The following is an 18,259-nucleotide window of genomic DNA, read 5'->3' as shown; positions in this document are numbered from 1 at the left end:
CCCTCACTGCCCGCTGCATATAGCCTCTTAGAGTAGAGTGCATCACTGTCCTAATATTAGGGCTGCCGTCTTCTGTTTCAGAAGCAGTTTGGCAGCTTTGAAGCTCTGTATCTCAGGGATCATCCATCCCAAATTTCAATATTTATTTCCACCACACCATGGCTTCTCACTAGTATTTAGTGAAGGGTCAGAGAGCTTTCTTACCATGTATTTTAAAAGCCTCCAGCCCTATTCATAGCCTCCTGAGCCATTGCAGTTGCACCCAACCCACAACCAGATTCATATCCACTACAGCCTCAGCAAAGTGTACCTGTCTTTAGTTTTCACTCCATAAGGATGCAGTCAGGGAGGAGTCCAAGGAGACTCTTGGAGAAAGGATATATGGGCAGGAAAGATTAGGTTGCTGGAGTTAGAAAAAAACGTGCTCCCCACCATCACAACACTTACACCTTTGTATCTGCTTTCCTGTCTTGCTCTGCGCTGTAAGCATCACAAAACAGACTTGATTTATTTATTTCCATGTCTGAAGTATATCACATAGAACCTTGCAGTTATTTGATGCTCAAACAAATAATTGGTAAAACAAAGTGAACTACCACTCCTGGTAAAGATAAAGTAAAGGGGCCAGATTTACCCTTCTACCAAAAAAGAAAAAAATACCTGAGACAGTGGTTGTCAAGATACTAGACACACAAGGCAATGAAGGACAGTGAACCTTGACAGACAGATGAGGTGAGCCCTGATTGTTCCAGCTTACTCTCAGAGAGTTTGCAAGCTGCCGTGCAGAAGGGGAATCCAGACAGGGCCTGGCTATCTCCCTGAGTGGAGACAGAACTGGGAGGCTGGGACGCCAAGGCAGCTAGAGTTTGCAGAACACCAGAGAGAAGAGAACTGTGCACAGAGAGGACTCTGTAGATCTGCGGAAGATTCTTCCTGAGTCTTCAGTTGAGTACTATAGGCACATTCATGTGAAGAAATCACATGAGACAGGAGAAAGAATTACTTCAAAGAATTAAGAAGGAAAATCCCTGGAGCCCACAGGGCCAGAAATACTTTCTGTTTCTACTAGCCAGACTGGAAAAATGTGTAACTCACATGGTTTCAGATAGGGTGTTCAGAAGGGTTATGCTTCAGTAGTGGGTACAATTTAGTTTCAGATTAAATGCTTTTCTGGTCTTAAAAAAGATCTGAAATAATCAAACTGCTGCCGAGTAACTTAACTGTATCTCAATACAGAGCTTAAGTATATTTATTGGGACATAAAGATATTTAGCACCCAGAAAGACAAAATTCACAATGTCTGACTTCCAATTACAAATTGCCAGGCATGCAAAGAAATAGTAAAATGTCATCAATAATGATAGAAAAATAAAAGCAACCCAGAAAAGACATAGGATTTGTAGACAAGAGCATTGAAACAATTATTATAAATTCATTCTGTATGTTTAATAAGCTAGATAAAATATTGAACACATTCAGGAAATATACGAAATATATATATTTTAAAATTAATTTTGTGGAGATGAAAACTACCATGTCTGAAATAAAAAATACCTTGGATGAGATTAATAGTATATTAGATACTACAGAAGAAAATATAGTGAACTTGAAGATGTCGCAATAGAAATTACCTAACACAAAACACAGAGAAGAGGAAAAAAGACAAAAAACAACCAAACAAAAAACTCAAATAGAAAACATCAGTGAGGTGTGGGAAAATTTTGAGCAGCCTAATGTAAGAACAGTTGAAATCCCTGAATGATGGGGTAGATGGGGAATTACCAAAATTTTTCAAAATTGGCAGGGTGCTGTAAATCCACAAATTCAAGAAACAAGAAACATGAAGAAAATTATACCAAGGCACAGTTGCTTCAAACATATGATAAAATAATCATAAAAATAGCCAGAGATAAATAGACATGTCACTGAGGAAAGTCACATGATGACGGGAGAAAGGAACAAATGACAATTTCTTTCTAGAAACAATACAAGTCAGAAAACAGTGAAGCGAATCATTAATGTAGTGAAAGAAAAAATACACAACAGAACAAACAATAACAAAAAACTGGAAAACTATATTTCTATATCCAGCAAAATATATTTTTAAAATGATATAAAGATTTTTTCAGACATTTAAAAGCTGAAATAATTTCACACCAGCAGACTATGAATTATACAAAATTTTAAAGGAAGTCCTTGGGATGAAGGAAAATAATATCAAATGGGACTATGGATCTATACAACAGAAGAACACCATAAGTGGTGAATACCTGGATAAAACAAAAAACATTTTTTCTTACAATTCAAACCTACAGGAGGAATAAATAACTATTTAAAGCAAAATTGAGAGCAATGTATTATGAATATTTTTAATATATGTAAAATAAAAATGTGTTATAATAATAGCACAAAGATCAGAAGGAGAAAAATGGAAGTATGTAGTTTATAGGTTCTGATACTGTAAGGAAAGCAGTATAACATAAAGGTGGACTATACAAGGTTAAAAATCTAAACAATAAAACCCTGATGCACCTACCAAAATAACACAAAAAAGTTACAGAGATTAAGTCAATGAACGAGATGAGATGGGATTGTATAAAAGGCTCAATTCAAAAAAAGGAGTAAGACAAAAGAAAACAAAAAATATGTGAGACAGAGAAAACAAACAGCAAGATGGTAGATTTAAACACAACCATATTTACTAATCACATTAACACTATTGATCTTAGTACTCCAATTAAAAGCCATAAATTATCAGATCAAATAAAAAAGATTCACCTATATACTGCTTGGAAGGGACCCACTTTAAACATAAAGACATAAATAGGTTAAAAGCAAAATAATGGGGGAAATGTCTTGTTAATACTAATCAAAAGAAAGCAAATGTGGATATATTGACTTCAAAGTAGATTTCAGAGCTAAGATATTACCAGGGATAAAGAAGGTAATTTTGTAATAATAGAGGCAATTCATGAAAAGGATACAGTAAATCTTAAATCTTCATGCTTCTAATAAGACAGCCTCAAAATACACGACGTGAAAACTGCTAGAATTGAAAGAAACTATAGAAGAATTCAAAATTATGATCAGACATTTCAATGCTACACATTTAATACTTGATAAACAAGCAACCAGAAAATAAGTAGAGATGTAGAAGACTCAAATCACATAGTCAAACAAATTAGTCTAATTGACATTTACAGAACACTCCATCCTACAACAGTAGGATACACTTTCTCTTCAAGTGCACATGAAGCATTTACCAAGATAGAGCATATTCTGAGTCATAAAATAAATCTCAGTGAATTAAAAAAAATTCAAGTCATGTAAAGTATGTTATTTGACTGCAGAGGAATACAATTAGAAATCAAAAACAGAAATATCTCTTGGAAAATCTCACGGCATTTTGAAAATAAATAAAAACACTTCTGATTAACCCATGGATCACAGTAAATCAAAAGGGAAAACAAGAACTCCTTTGAACTAGAAATAGAAACAACGTTCCAAAATTTTCTGGTTGTAGCTAAAACAATACCTAAAGAAAATTTTCTAACATTAAATACCCATATTAAAAAAGAAAAGATTTCAATTAATAACCTCGACTTTCACCTTAATAAATTAGAAAAAAGAACAAATTACACTCCAAATAAGCAGAAGAATGGAAATAATAATCAGAATAAAAATAAATGAAATAGAAAACCAGAAACCACATAAAAAACTATGAAACAAAAAGCCAGGGCTTTGAGAAGATTGATTAAATTGATGAAAATACTCTCTAAACTAAGTAGGAAATACAGAGAGAAGATGTAAATTATCAATACAGGAATGAAATAAGCTTACTACAAATTCCACATACGTTAAAAATAATAAGGACATCTTATGAATAAATCTGTACCAATAAATTTTAATACTTAGCTGCAATAGATGATTTTCTTGAAAGACAAAAAGTGGTAAAATTCACTCAAAAGTAAGTAGATAATTTGAAAAACTAAAATCAATTAAAGAAATTGTATTTTCTGTTAAAAACCTTCCCACAAAGAAACCTCCAGACACAGATAATGACATCAGGGTTCCATCAAATGTCTAAGGAAGAAATCACACCAATTCTCCACAAACTGCTCCAGAAAATTGAAGAGAACACTTTTTATTTCCTAAGGACAGCATTACTTTGATACCAATATCAGACAAAAATACTACAAAAAAGAAAACTACCAACAAGTGCAATATCCCTTATTAACATAAAGCCAAAGCTTCTTAGCAAAATTTTAGCAAACTAAATCCAAGAATATAAAAAAGATAATACAATGTGATCTAAGAGGGTTTATCTCCGGTATGCAAGGTTCTTTTAACATTCAAAAATCAATCAATGTAATTCACCACATTAGCAGACTAAAAATAAAAAAAAAACCATATGATCATCTCAATAGATGTAGAACTAGGATTTTTCAAAATCCAACATTCACTTCTGTTATAAACTCTCAACAAAGTAGAAAAAGAAGGGACATCTTCAAATGGCAAAACAGAATGATAAAATACATCGGAAAGAAAGAAGTCAAATCTGTGCTTAGAAGGCATGATCATTTGTATAGAAAATCTTATGGCATTTACGTGAAAGCTGTAAAAACCAAAAAGCAGTACACAGGCCGGGCACGGTGTCTCATGCCTATAATCCCAGCACTTTGGGAGGCCGAGGCGGGCGGATGACCTGAGGTCAAGAGTCCAAGACCAGCTTGGCCAACATGGTGACATGATGTCTCTACTAAAAATACAAAAATGAGCTGGCATGGTGGCACGCGCCTGTAATCCCAGCTATTTGGGAGGCTGAGGTGGGAGAACTGCTTGAGTGTGGGAGGTGGAGGTTGTGGTGAGCCCAGATTGTGCCACTGCACTCCATCCTGGGTGACAGAGTGAGACTCCATTTCAGAAAAAAAGCAAGAAAAAAAGAAAGAAAAGCTATACACAAGTTTAATATATAAAAATAATTGCATTTCTGTCTATTAACTGAATAATCAGAAACCAAAATAAAAATACCATTTATAATACAATCAAAGTATATCAAACACATATTACAAAATGCTTGCAAATTTTAGGGGAAATATGACAAAATGCATGCAAATTGTTCACCAAAAACTATAAAACTTTAAAAAATTAAAGAAGACATAAATAAATGGAGAGAAAATCCATGTTCATGAATCAAAATACTCAATATGGTTAAGATGTTCATTTCCTCCCTCAAAATTTAATCTACAGATTTAAAAAATCCCAGTCAAAATCCCAGTATTGATTTTTAGAAATTGACAAGTTTAGTCTAAAATTAATATGAAAGTGCAAAGAACTTAGAATAGCTAAAACAACTTTGATAAACAACTAAATTAGAGGACTATATTACCTGACTTCAACACTTAGCATAAGGCTACGGTAAATAAGACATTAGTGTCAAGACAGAAAAATAGATCAATGTAAAAGAGTTAAACAAATATGACACGGTGATTTTTGACAAAGATGCAAAGGCTACAGAAAGGACAGTCTTTAATAAATAGTGATAATACAGTGGGATATTCCTATGCTTCCCTCTGCCTCTCCCCCCGCAAAAAAAAAAAAAAAAAAAAAAAACAAAAAAAAAAAAAAAAAAAAAAAGAACCTTTGTTCATACCTTCCACCATAAAGAAGCATACCCCATTTTATTGCACTTTTCAGATATTGTGATTTTTTAGAGTTTGAAGTTATATGGCAACCCTGTGTCCAGTAATTCTATTGGTAGCATTTTTCCAACAGCAAGTGTTCATTTCATGTCTCTCTGTCAAATATTGGTGATTCTTGCAATATTTCAAAATTTAAAATTATTATTATATTTGTTATGGTGATCTGTGACCATTGATCTTTGATGTTACTATTGCAGTTCTTTTGGGGCACCATGAACTGTGCCCATAGATGATAACAAATTTAATTGATAAATATTTTGTGTGTTCTTACTACTAGAACAACCAGCCATTCCCCCATGTCTCTTCCTCTCATTGGGCCTTCGTAGTCTCTGAGAAGCAACACTATTAAAATAAGGCCAATGAATAACTCCACAGTGGCCTCTAAGTATTCAAGTAAAAGGAAGAGTCACATGTCTCTTACTTTAAATTCAAAGCTAAAAATGATTAAGCTTAGTAAGGAAGACATGTCAAAAGTTGAGATAGGCCAAATGATAGGACTCATGCTGAACAATCAAGTTGTGAATGCAAAATAAAAGTTCTTGAGGGAAATTGAAACTGCTACTCCGGTGAACACATGAATGATACGAAAGCAAAGCAGCCTTGTTGCTGATACGAAGAAAGTTTTAGTGGTCTGGATAAATCTAAGCAGCCACATAATTCCCTTAAGCTGAAGCCTAATCTACAGCAATCCATAGAATTAACTCTCCCTTTAATTCTGTGAAGGCTGAAAAAGGTGAGGAAGCTGCAGAAGAAAAGGTTGAAACTGGCAGATGTTAGTTCATGATGTTTAGGAAAGAAGTCTGCTCCATAACATAAAAATGCAAGGGGAAGCAGCAAGTGCTGATGTAGAAGCTGCAGTTATCTGCAAGTTATCCGGAAGATCTACCTAAGATAGTCCATGAAGGTGGCTACTCTAAACAACTGATTTTCAGTGTAGATGAAACAACCTTCTATTGGAAGAAGATACTATTTAGGACTTCACAGCTAGGGAGGAGAAGTCAATGCCTGGCTTCAAAGCTTCAAAGAACAGACTGACCCTCTGGTTACGGGTTAATACTCCTGATGACTTTGAGGTCAATCCTCATTTATCATTCCCAAAATCCTAAAGCCCTTAAGAATTATACTAAATCTATTATTCCTGTGCTTTATAAATAAAGCAACAAAGTCTGGTTGACAGAAAATCTGTTTATAGCATGGTTTACTGAATATTTTAAGCCCACTGTTGAGACCTACTGCTCAGAACAAGAGATTCCTTTCAAAATATTACTGCTTATTGACAAATGTACCTAGTCATCCAAGAGCTCTGATAGAGATATAAAGGAGATTGATGTTTTCATGCCTGCTAACACAATGTCGATTCTACAGCCCACAGATCAAGAAGTAATTTCAACCTTCAAGTCTTATTATTTAAGAAATACATTTTGTAAGGATATAGCTGCCATAGATGCTTTAGGTAGTGATTCCTCTGATGGACTTGGACAAATTAAACTGAAACTCTCTGGGAAGAATTCACCATTCTAGATGCCATTAAGAATATTTGTGATTCATGGGAGGAGGTAAAAATATCCACACTAACGGAAGTTTGGAAGAAGTTGACTCTAACCCTCATGGATGACTTTGGATGGATTCAAGACTTCAGTGGTGGAAGTAACCACAGGTGTGTTAGAAATAGCAAGAACACTAGTATTATAAGTGGAGTTCAAAGATGTGACTGAATTGCTGCAATCACATAATAAAACTTGAGCAGATGAATTGTTGCTTCTTATGGATGAGCAAAAACATTGATTCTCAAGATGGAATCTACTCCTGGTGAAGATGCTGTGAACATTGTTGCAATGACAACACAGAATTTAGAATATTCCATAAGTTTAGTTGATACAGGAGCGACAGGTTTTTAGATGATTGACTCGAATTTTGAAAGAAGTTCTACAGTGGGTAAAATGCTATCAAACAGCATCATATACTAAAGATAAATTTTCCATGAAAGGAAGAGTCAATTGATGCACCAAGCTTGATTGTTGTCTTATCTCAGGAAACTGTACCTTGAGAATTGCTTGAACCTAGGAGGCAGAGGTTGCGGTGAGCCAAGATCACAGCACTGCACTCTAGTCTGGGTGACAGAGCGAGATTCTGTCTCAAAAAAAAAAAAAAAAAAAGAGCTGTACCAGTCACTCTAGTCAGCAGCTGTCGACATCAAGGCAAGATCCTCCACCATCAAAAAGATTACCACTTGCTGAAGGCTCCAATGATTATCATTTTTTAGCAATAAAGTATTTTTAACTCAGGTATGTACTTTTTTTGACATAATATTATGGCACATTTAATAAGCTATAGTATAGTGTAAACATAACTTTTATATGCATGGGGAAATTTAAAAAATGTGTAACTCGCTTTATTGTGGCAGTCTGGAACTGAACCAGCAATATTTTCAAGGTATGCCTGAACAAAAATTAACTTCTAGGAGAAAATATAGGAGAAAATCCTTGTGTCCTAGAGTCAGGCAAAGATGTCTTAGGTGTGACACAATAAACACAACCCATAAAAAAGCAACTAACTGGACTTTATCAAAATTAAGAACTTCTGCTATTTGAAAAAAAATTTTTAAGAGAATAAAATGATAGGCCACAGTCCAGAGAAAATATGTTAAATAATTTATTTGACAAGACACTTGTATCAAGAATATACACATATACATATATGCACACACACACACATATATATACACATACATACATGTGTACATACACACATACATACGTGTATATAGATACACACATACATACACACACATACATATGTATACACACATCCCCTTAAAATCCAGTGATAAGAATCCAAATAGCTCCAAATAGTAAAAAAACATGGAGGAAATATTTGGACAGATAATTCACCGAAGAAGATATACAAAGGCAGAAGAGCTCAAGGAGAGATGCTCCATGTCATTAGCCATTAAGAAAATGCAAATTAAAGCCACAATGAAGCAACACTGCGTATTTATTAAAATGTCTGGAACTCTAGAAATAGAAAAAGTGAGCATACAAATAATTGGCAGGGCTATGCAACAACTGGAACTGCCAAACACTTCTCGTGGGAATGTAAAATGGCAGAACCATTTTGGGAAACAGTTGGGCAGGTTCTTAAGAAGTAAAACATATACCTATTATATAAAACAGTCATTTTCCTCTGAGGTCTTTACTGAAGTGAAATGAAAGCATATGTTCATACAAAGATTTGTGCATGAATGTTCATAGCAGTTTTATTTGTAATAGCCTCAAATTGGAAACAACCCAAATGCCCATTGAAGGATTGATAAACAAAAGTGACATATTCACAATAATGAGGGTATTTGCTACTCAGCAATGAAAAAGAATGAACTGTGGATACATGCAAAAACATGTTTGAATCTCAATCTAATTTAGCTGAGTGAAAGGGGCCAGGCATAAAAGAATGCACAGTGGTTTGGTCTGGGAAGTGGCAGAGGAGGGACTTGACTTGCTGCCAGAGCACCCCGCGGGGGTCGGTCAACCCAGAGAGCTGCCTGGAGACTCAGGAAGAGGACAGAGAGTGGGACTGGGGTGGGGCAAAGGGTGGGGGTGAAGGTTGGAGTCTCCAGGCTGGGCAGGGTCTTCCCACCATTCCCGCAGACCCACAGTCTCGCCTTTCACAGAGGGTTGGGTAATTACCACTGGCTTCCCCAGACCCCAGCAAGGGAAAGGCAGGTGAGCCAGCTCATCTCTGTTGTCCTTGCACAGGGTGCAGATCCCAAGGCCCAGCTCTGCCAAGATCTTGCCCAGCTGCATTGGGCCTGGGTATGTGGTGAGGCCCAGTGTAGCAGGACTCTCACTGACTTCCACCAATGAGTTGGGGGGCGATGCCAAATTGGAGGCTGGCACCACGGGAGGGTGGAGGTCTCACCTTGGAACCCCAGTAGTCCCTGGAGCATGACAGCCAGAGGAGGCTCCCAGGATGGAGAGCAGGGCACCCACCACCTGGGCTGCGAAGAGTAGCAACCCTCCAACTACTGCAGCAACCACAAATCCCCCAGGACCAGCTAGATGTGGCACGTGGAAGTCTTCAGGAGCCCAGTGCTGAGAATCTCAAGATTTTTCCCATCTGGCCAGATTCTTGGAATGATCTGACCTTGCAGGTCTCTAGCTACTTCAAGAAACTCCTAAATTGTGCTGCCCCACTTCTGAAAGTTTACATGCAAGGAATGGGGTTTTGCCCTTTGCAGTGTGGGAATACAAAAATAATTCAGAGTTGCCATGACCCAGAATAGAAATAGAGTGGCCCATTTTAGATGTTTCATGAAAACCTGTTTTTATTTTGAAATCTGAACCTTAGCATTTACAAAAACTTTGGAGAGATGGCTGCCCGCCCTCCTAGAGGGAAAAATAAACTGCTTCCAACATAACCTTTGTAGGACTACGAAATTGTTCCAATTTAAAAAATTTTCTCCCACAAACTAAACAAAGTGCAGGAATATTTTGTGTGCTACCAGTGCATTGTTACTAGGAAATCTCTATTTTGAAATTCCAAGTAATTGAAGATGACTTTTATAGACCTTAGATGGTGTCAAAATAGAAACTGCTGTTTTGAGCTACTTCATATATGCAGTGTTTAGCGGGTAGGGAAGACCTGCTTTGAAAGAATAAATTGTCAGCATAGAAAAGCATACCTACTGTGTGATTCCACTTACATAAAATTCTTGAAAACACTAATTTGAAGGGACAAAAGTAGACCAGTAGTTTTCTGGGGATTGGTGGACAGGGAGAAGCGTGAGAGAGAGAGTACAGAAGTGCACTCAAAAAATTTTAAAAGTGATATGTTAATTACACATCAAAAAGCAGTAAAAATGGAAGTTTACAAGTATGCTTAACGAGCCTGATTTATCTATTTCTACTTGTCTACCTGGACTAGTGGGGGCGTGATTGGGGACAAATTATTGGAGGATGATGGCTTCTTTAGAGGGAAATAGGGCCTTGTGGCTGAGAGGAGTTTGAGAACTACGCACACTGAATAGCCACTCGGTGTCAGACCCTATGTCAGGCACTTTAAATAAATTATCCCTTTTAATTCTCATAAAAAAAATCTTTGAGGGAAGTACCATTATCTTCATGTTACACATGAGGAAATACAGCCTCAGAGACACTGAACCACTTGCTTTGGGATTGCTACTCTCTGACCGAAGAGCCAGTGCTGATGCTGGAAGATTTCGCTCTTTGCCGCCAGTCACTGTGCATTGCTGAGTCCTGGGTACTCTACCTCCATCTAAAATCTCTGGATGGGGGGTAGAATCACTCCAAGGGATTTACATATTTTTGCTTGGTCTGGAGTATAATGTGGTACCCACGACCCAGGGGAATTAGGGTTCTTGAACTTTGGGGGACCAATAATTTTTTTTTTTTTTAATAAGGACTGAAGGGGTTCCTGGAATGCAGGACTTTCATTTTAAAACCAAGATGAGTCAATCAACTAAGCTCCAGCTCAGCAGAGGCTTTGTTCTTCAGGATGCTAGTTCTTGCTCCTTGGACCTCCAGGACACGCCCATAATATTTTCTTGGGCTCTAGGCCAGGCTGGTGAGATGGTTTCACAGGTAAGTAAAGGAACAAAGGGAGGCAATGTTCTTTTTATTGCTCTTTTATTTCTGTGCTGTCTAAATGTCAGGATCACTAGGAAAGATGATTCCAGCTTCTTCATCCTCCCATTTCCAGATGGAGGCCTCCCTAGGGTAGGGAGCTATGATGGGAAATAGAAGCCTCTCGTTGGGTGGAAATGGTAGTCGCTGTGAAAACTGTTTCTCTAAACATAGGTCTAGCCTGACTCTCAGTAATACCCCACCCTACAAAGTGAAAGGCATGGCCCCAGGGACAATCTATTTGTTTGACTTCTGCTCCCATTTGCTTGGACTGGACTTATTTTGTGGGCTATAGGGCTGCTCCTGGGTTTGAGAGCCCTTGTCCTGAGTTTGTGGTGAGTTGGGCTCAGACTCCATATTAAGCGGTGAGCATTCGGGCTTGGTCTCCAAACTACAGCACCTGGCCTTAATGCAGCAAGGGGGTTTTGGCTGGCAGCAGTGATTGTGTTTTGGAGGGCAGCATTGATTGCCTTTTGGCTGGCAGCACTGGTTCTGTTTTGGTGGGCAGCATTGATTGCCTTTTGGCTGGCAGCACTGGTTCTGTTTTGACGGGCAGCATTGATTGTCTTTTGCTGGGCAGCATTGACTGTGTTTTGGCTGGTCACACATCTTCTGGACACTTGGAGGTACTAGAAAAAGAAAAGAATATTCTCATCAGAAGGAAATCTGGGTGCCTGCTTTCATTTCCTCCTTTCTTAATACCCAAATACATCCATCTTCAGGATAATGACTCAGACCGGGGTTGAGAAAGCAGAGCTGGATACCTCAGAGGGGCCAGCCAGCCCTGTAATTCTACCTTTGCATATGCCAGCATGTTTGTTCCTTACTAGGTAGTCATTTGCCAGATAAAGAATCAAAAGACCAGAATATGTAAGCAATGTGCCTAAGGTCTCTTAGCTAATGAGCAAACAGTGTGACCCTCAGTTGCCAGATCCTGGGTCAAGTGTCGGGCCCTTCACAAACATCAGCTAATGTAATGACCGCTACCTGCCTCAAGTAGACATTTTTAGTCCACTTCACATCATACGAGGACCACTGAAGTTCAAAGATCCACCTCAGTTGCTTGTAAGTGGATTCAAGCCAAGCTCTATCCCACTCCAGAGCATGTGCTTGTTCTTGTCTCTAATGTGGCATCCAGGGACCCAGGTGCAATGGAACTCTTGTACTTAGAGTGATCAACTGTTACACCCTTCCTGAACACATCATCTTGTCCCATGCACAGAGCACTGTGGTGGTTACAGCGAGATGAAATGAAAAGTACAGTGCTTTTGGCATGGCAGGACCTGAGTTCTAGGGCTGGTTCTGCAACTCCCAAGCCTCAGGGCTTGGGCAGTTCTCTTCATCTCTCTGGGCTTGTATCTCTTCCTCTATAAAGGGGCAGTGGTGGGGATGAGGAAGGGGGAACTGGACCTTATAGGGATCCTCAAACTCAACCATTCAGCAGTTTTGTAATTTCCTCATTCTTCTAGGTATAGAGAAAATCCAAACAACTCTTGCTTTACTTCTATTTATCTACCTTCCTCCACCCAGGAAATCCAAGTTCTCCCAGGAAGGTCCCTGGGCCTTGGCCCCAGTATGCAGCCCCTGGGGAAGCCCCTATATGTTTCTGCCTTGTCCCTCCAATGGCACATGATGAGAGGATGAACACCACTGTTGTGGCCCCAGAGCAGAATACAGGGTCTAGAAGTGGCCAGGAAACAGTAGGCAGTGAGCAGGTTGTTATCTAGCCTCCTCAGGGAAATGTGGAAGCATGGGAAATGAGCCTGTACCCCCTGTGGGCACTCAGCTCACAAAGCCACAAACCCATGTGAGTGAGGCACCAGGCCTGTCAGAGCCCTGTCACTGGTGTGGGGGATGGGTGTGGGATTTGGATTGACAACTGCTGAAGTGAAGTTGCAACCACCTTCTGGCCTCTGGCATCCTCGGGATTGTGAGAAAAGCCTCTTGCCCAAACTAATTTTTTTTTCTTTCTTTCTTTTCTCTTTGGAGGGAAGTACCATTACTGGACATGGAGCTTCACTCTTGTCGCCCAGGCTGGAGTGCAAGGGCGAGATCTTGGCTCACTGCAACCTCTGCCTCCCGGGTTCAAGTGATTCTCCTGACTCAGCCTCTGGAGTACCGGGGATTACAGGCACTGGCCATCATGCCCAGCAAATTTTTGTATTTTTAGTAGAGATGGGATTTGACCATGTTAGCCAGGCTGGTCTCGAACTCCTGACTTCAGGTGATCCGACCACCTCAGACTCCCAAAGTGCTGGGATTACAGGCGTGAGCCACTGCACTGGGCCCCAAACTGGTTTTTTAAACTGAACCAGTTACTGCTGTGGGCTTTCCACTAAGCACACACTTGCCCATATCTCTGTGAGAATGTGTGTGTGTGTGTGTGTGTGTGTGTTTGTGTGCACACACGTGAATGCATGTAGGCATGTGTCCATGCATAATCATAAGTACATGGTGAGGAGAACTTGAGGTTTGTGATGATGGCTGTTTAGTTGGATCAAATTGATATTACTTGAACTTTCTCATGAGTCTTAACAGTTAGAGCCAGTGTGAATAGCTCCTAGCAGGGGCCAGCCTCCGTCCTAGCCGTCTCTCTCCTGCTGGACACTCCCTACTTGCCCTCCATCTGATCCGTACCTGCTGTCAAGGTACTTCCCCCAAGTCCTGCTCAAACATTCTCCCTGATGTTTAGAAAGCCACATCTCTTGTCTTGTCCTCTTCTTTTGTGTTCTGTAGCTAGAGGGACTCCTGGGGACAGTAGCTACAAATCTCTCCTCACACTAAAGTCTTTCCGGGGGAGGACTGGGCATGGTGGCTCATGCCTGTAATCCTAGCACTTTGGGAGGCCAAGGCGGGTGGATCACCTGAGGTCAGGAGTTCGAGACCAGCCTGGTCAACTTGGTGAAACCCCATCTCTACGAAAAATACAAAAACTAGCTGGGCGTCGTGGCAGGTGCGTGTAATCCCAGCTACTCGGGAGGCTGAGGCAGGAGAATCACTTCAACCCAGGAGGCGGAGGTTACAGTGAGCCGAGATCGTGCCATTGCACTCCAACCTTGGCAACAAAAGCGAAGCTCCATCTCAAAAAATGAAATAAAATAAAATAAAATAAATTAAAATAGAAAAATGAATTATTTCTGGGGGTTACCCCATGATAATGATATGGTTTGGGTCTGTGTCCCTGCCCAAATCTCATCTTGAATTGTAATCCCGACATGTGGAGCGAGGGACCTATAATCCCCACATGTTGAGGGAGGGAGGTGATTGGACCACTGTGGCAGTTTCCCCCATGCTGTTCTCATGATAGTGAGTTCTCACAAGATCTGATGGTTTTATAAGTGTCTGACATTTCCCCTGCTCTTACTTCTGTCTCCCACCACCAAGTGAAGAAGGTCCTTCCCCTTTGCCTTCTGCCATGATTGTAAGTTTCCTGAGGCCTCCTCAGACATATGGAACTGTGAGTCGATTAAACTTCTTTCCTTTATAAATGATCCAGTCTTGGGTAGTATCTTTAGAGCATTGTGGAGAAGGACTAATCCACTCCAGTAGGACAAAAATCTATATCATCCTTTCCTGAAGGTGTGCATGATTCTCCAGTCAGGTGGTTGCTAAAGGATACCTGTCAGACGACCTACTTTGCTATCTGAATCACCCCTGTGACTTATAGAAGACCCAGGGCTGTGGCTGTCCTGAATGATGGGTGACATGCTCTTAGACTCAACCCTTTTTTATCTGGGGATTCACCTAAATCCAGTTTGTAGTGTAAAAACTGGGTCCCATTGAGCCAGGTGTGGCCGACACCTCCACCCACTAGTAACAGTAACTTTCAGACTCACACGTTGGACGCAGCCCCAGCCGGCCTCTCTTCACTTTCACTTTCTGAACCATTGGAGCCTCATCTCAGGGTTTTTCTGTGGGAAGGAGGTCCCTGGCATGTGCGTGAGAAGGCTTGGGCATATGCCAGGGCCCTCCTTCTTACAGAGAAAGCCCGAGACTTTCTCTGGGAAGAAGGGGAGCACAGTGCTACCTCCTATAGGGACCCCTATGTTTGAATATTCTGAACTACAGCATTAGGGTGAGAGACAATTGAGAAGGAAGAGTTATCTCTTAAGGCCCTGCCACCTGGCCTAAACCCTTCATGATCCTAAGTCTCTGGCTATACGGTTGCAGCCTGAACTGGGTCAAGGGCAGTTCCCACCTAAAAAAGGAAGAGTGACTTGGATTAGGATGTTGACTTTAATTTAGTCACAATTCTATCCTTGCCAGTTATTCCAGGATTCATCCTATCTTTCATGGAAAAGGCTCCTGCTTCCATTTAAGAGGAAGACACTGGAGCAAGACTCCTAAAGGATGGGCGTGGGGACAAGTCACCCCGTTGCTCCTTCCAGGTCAGAGGAAGCTGCAAAGAGGCTGAGGTGGCAGATGCAGGCACTGAAATGCCTTGACTTGCCTGAGAGGGAACGGGAAGGAGAGAGGTGAGCAATGGAGAGGTACACCAGAAATGGAAATAAGACACAGACAGACCAGCATAAAAACAGAGAAGAGGTGAAAGAGTACAGGGCCATGTTCTCTACCACCTTTGTAGTGTTCAAAGCTGTTTGACAGGAAGTGTGTGTGTCCACATGCACACACAAGCATACACCTGGGTGCCCCTGCAGCTGTACAGGGGTGAGTTTGAGTGTGTGGGTGTATGCAGGGAGCCCAGTATTTGTCCCTGTCTCCTTGTTGTTTGAATCTGCTCCCTTAGGGGTCAGACCTAAGACTAGGTTTTGAGAGGGATGAGGAAGGAGTGAGCCTCTTCTGTTTTTATTTTCTGTTGTTTCTCTCTGTGTTTATTTTTGCCTTTTACTATTTTTTCTCTCTGCCTTTCTATCATTCTCTGGTCTTCATCCTGTCTCTATATTTCTGTCTTTTGTCTCCGGTTTACCTTTCTCTATTCTGAAGGTCAGTGCCCTGAACTGACCAAAGTGCAGAGTCTCATCACCACTTGGAAGTCCAGTTTGTTAGGGTCCATCCTTACAAGTCCAGGCTGAGCTGTTTCTACAGAAGCAATTCTCATTCCAGTGACTAGAGATGCAGAGGCATCAGAGGGCACCTGGAGCCCGGGTCCAGGGGCTTGCCTCACTAGTCCCACCAACATCTCCACTCCAAGCATGTCCCCCATAGTCAGATCCTGGGAACAGGTCCTGAATATGGAGGTTGTGCCATATCAGAGAAGGAGAGCAGGTTAGAAACCAGTCTTGTTGACTATAGCATAAGGAGGGCAACATCAAGTCCTTCTGCAGCTTCACCCCCATGGATGTAGGTCCTGCCCCTCTGAGCCAATGCTGTCTCCACTGTCTTCCTTCTGCCTGGTGAATATTATCTATTTCCTCCACTTTCAGAACGCTAGCTCCTGTACAATAAATGTGCCTCCTGACTACTCTGCCTCCTGCAAGAGTTTCTTCTTAAGATTCTCTCCTTGGCCAGGCTCAGTGGCTCACACCTGTAGTCCCAGCACTTTGGGAGGCCAAAGCAGGTGAATCTCTTGAGGTCAGGAGTTTGAGATCAGCCTGGCCAACATGGTGAAACTCCATCTCTACTAAAACTACAAAAATTAGCTGGGCATGGTGGCATGCACCTGTAATACTAGCTACTTGGGAGGCTGAGGCAAGAGAATCGCTTGAATCTGGCAGGCGGAGGTTGCAGTGAGTCGAGACTGCACCACTGCACTCCAGCCTGGGAGACAGAATAAGATTCCATCTCAATAAGTAAATAAATAAAAATTAAAATAAATAAATATATAAATATTCTCTCCATGCTCCATTTCCCCTCCTTCCCAACCAAGCTCTGCATAGCCTGCCTCAGGAAATCTGCCTGATCACATCAAACACCTGTGGCCCAGGGCCAGGGCCATCTTCCTAGCTTTTCTTATTGCTCTATTCAGTGAGGATTAATACAGAGCCCAAACCACCAGGAGGGCCCTGGCAAGGTGCCTTCTGTCTGACGTCTGCCAACCGGCCCAGTCTCATGTCCACCCACTGTTCTCTCAGGCACCAGATTGGCTCAGAGCAGACACCTGCTGAATTTTCTCACCTCTTTCCGGGTCTTTGAACGTGCTCTTCCCCAGCTTGAACCACCCTTCCTGGGTCTCTGTCCCCACATGCTCACTGAATATCGTTCAAACCTGAAGTCTCTGCTTACACATCACTCCTCAAGGAAAACTTTCTTAACCCATAGCCTCTGTCTCCCTGATAGGCTTTCTTGGATCCCCTGTACTTCTCATTACATTTTTATAGTGGTTATTATTTCCCTAATTGTCTGACTTCTGTGGTCCGTTAGCTCTATGAGCACAGATATCCTCACTATCCCCACCCCCAGAGGCTCCAGTGACTTCCTCTTTTTTTTTTTTTGAGATGGAGTTTCGCTCTGTTGCCCAGGCTGGAGTGCAGTGGCTCGATCTCCACTCACTGTGATGAGCTCTGCCTCCAGGGTTCACACTATTCTCCTGCCTCAGCCTCCTGAGTATCTGGGACTACAGGTGCCTGCCACCATGCCCGGCTTTTCTTGTATTTTTAGGAGAGATGGGGTTTCACCGTGTTAGCCAGGATGCAGTGTCTTCCTCTTAAATGGAAGCAGGAGCCTTTTCCTGAAATATAGGATGAATCCTGGAATCCTCTCATCCAGCACACTGAATGGCATTGCATGGGCCTCAGTAAGTAAATATATAATGAATGAACACATTAAAAAGCCATGCAGAGAGGGCCCAAAAGATAAGGTTTCTGTGTTACCTGGTCTGGCCACACACTTCTCAATTCACAATTTCCATGCTTGACTTCTCATGACTGATTCCAGTTGATATTATTGATCTTCCTCAGCAGCCTAGTGAGTCCATGACTATCAGAAGCTAAAGTCTTCTGAACCAGATTGGTTCCCTCC

The 18,259-nt window shown here is 41.0% G+C and overlaps 1 protein-coding gene across 1 annotated transcript; it reads right to left on the bottom strand.

Annotated features, from left to right (window-relative positions):
- Positions 1-11,327: 11,327 nt before the first annotated feature.
- SMCP (sperm mitochondria associated cysteine rich protein) lies at positions 11,328-18,251 on the bottom strand. The gene is made up of 2 exons (XM_003892645.5): positions 18,112-18,251; positions 11,328-11,970 (listed from the first exon to the last, which is right to left on the bottom strand). Exon 2 carries the CDS (start codon positions 11,948-11,950, stop codon positions 11,579-11,581), a length of 372 nt encoding a protein of 123 aa, XP_003892694.1. The 5' UTR covers positions 11,951-11,970; positions 18,112-18,251; the 3' UTR covers positions 11,328-11,578.
- Positions 18,252-18,259: the final 8 nt, after the last annotated feature.

Source organism: Papio anubis, chromosome 1, assembly GCF_008728515.1.
Source record: "Papio anubis isolate 15944 chromosome 1, Panubis1.0, whole genome shotgun sequence".
In the NCBI taxonomy this organism is placed as follows: Eukaryota; Metazoa; Chordata; class Mammalia; order Primates; family Cercopithecidae; genus Papio; species Papio anubis.
Note: the sequence above shows the minus strand (reverse complement) of the source record. Positions and strands in the feature narration are given on the sequence as shown.

Coding starts and splice junctions, on each gene's coding strand:
- SMCP (XM_003892645.5), bottom strand. CDS start 11,950: ATGTGTGACCAGCCAAAACACAGTCAATGCTGCCCAGCAAAAGACAAT.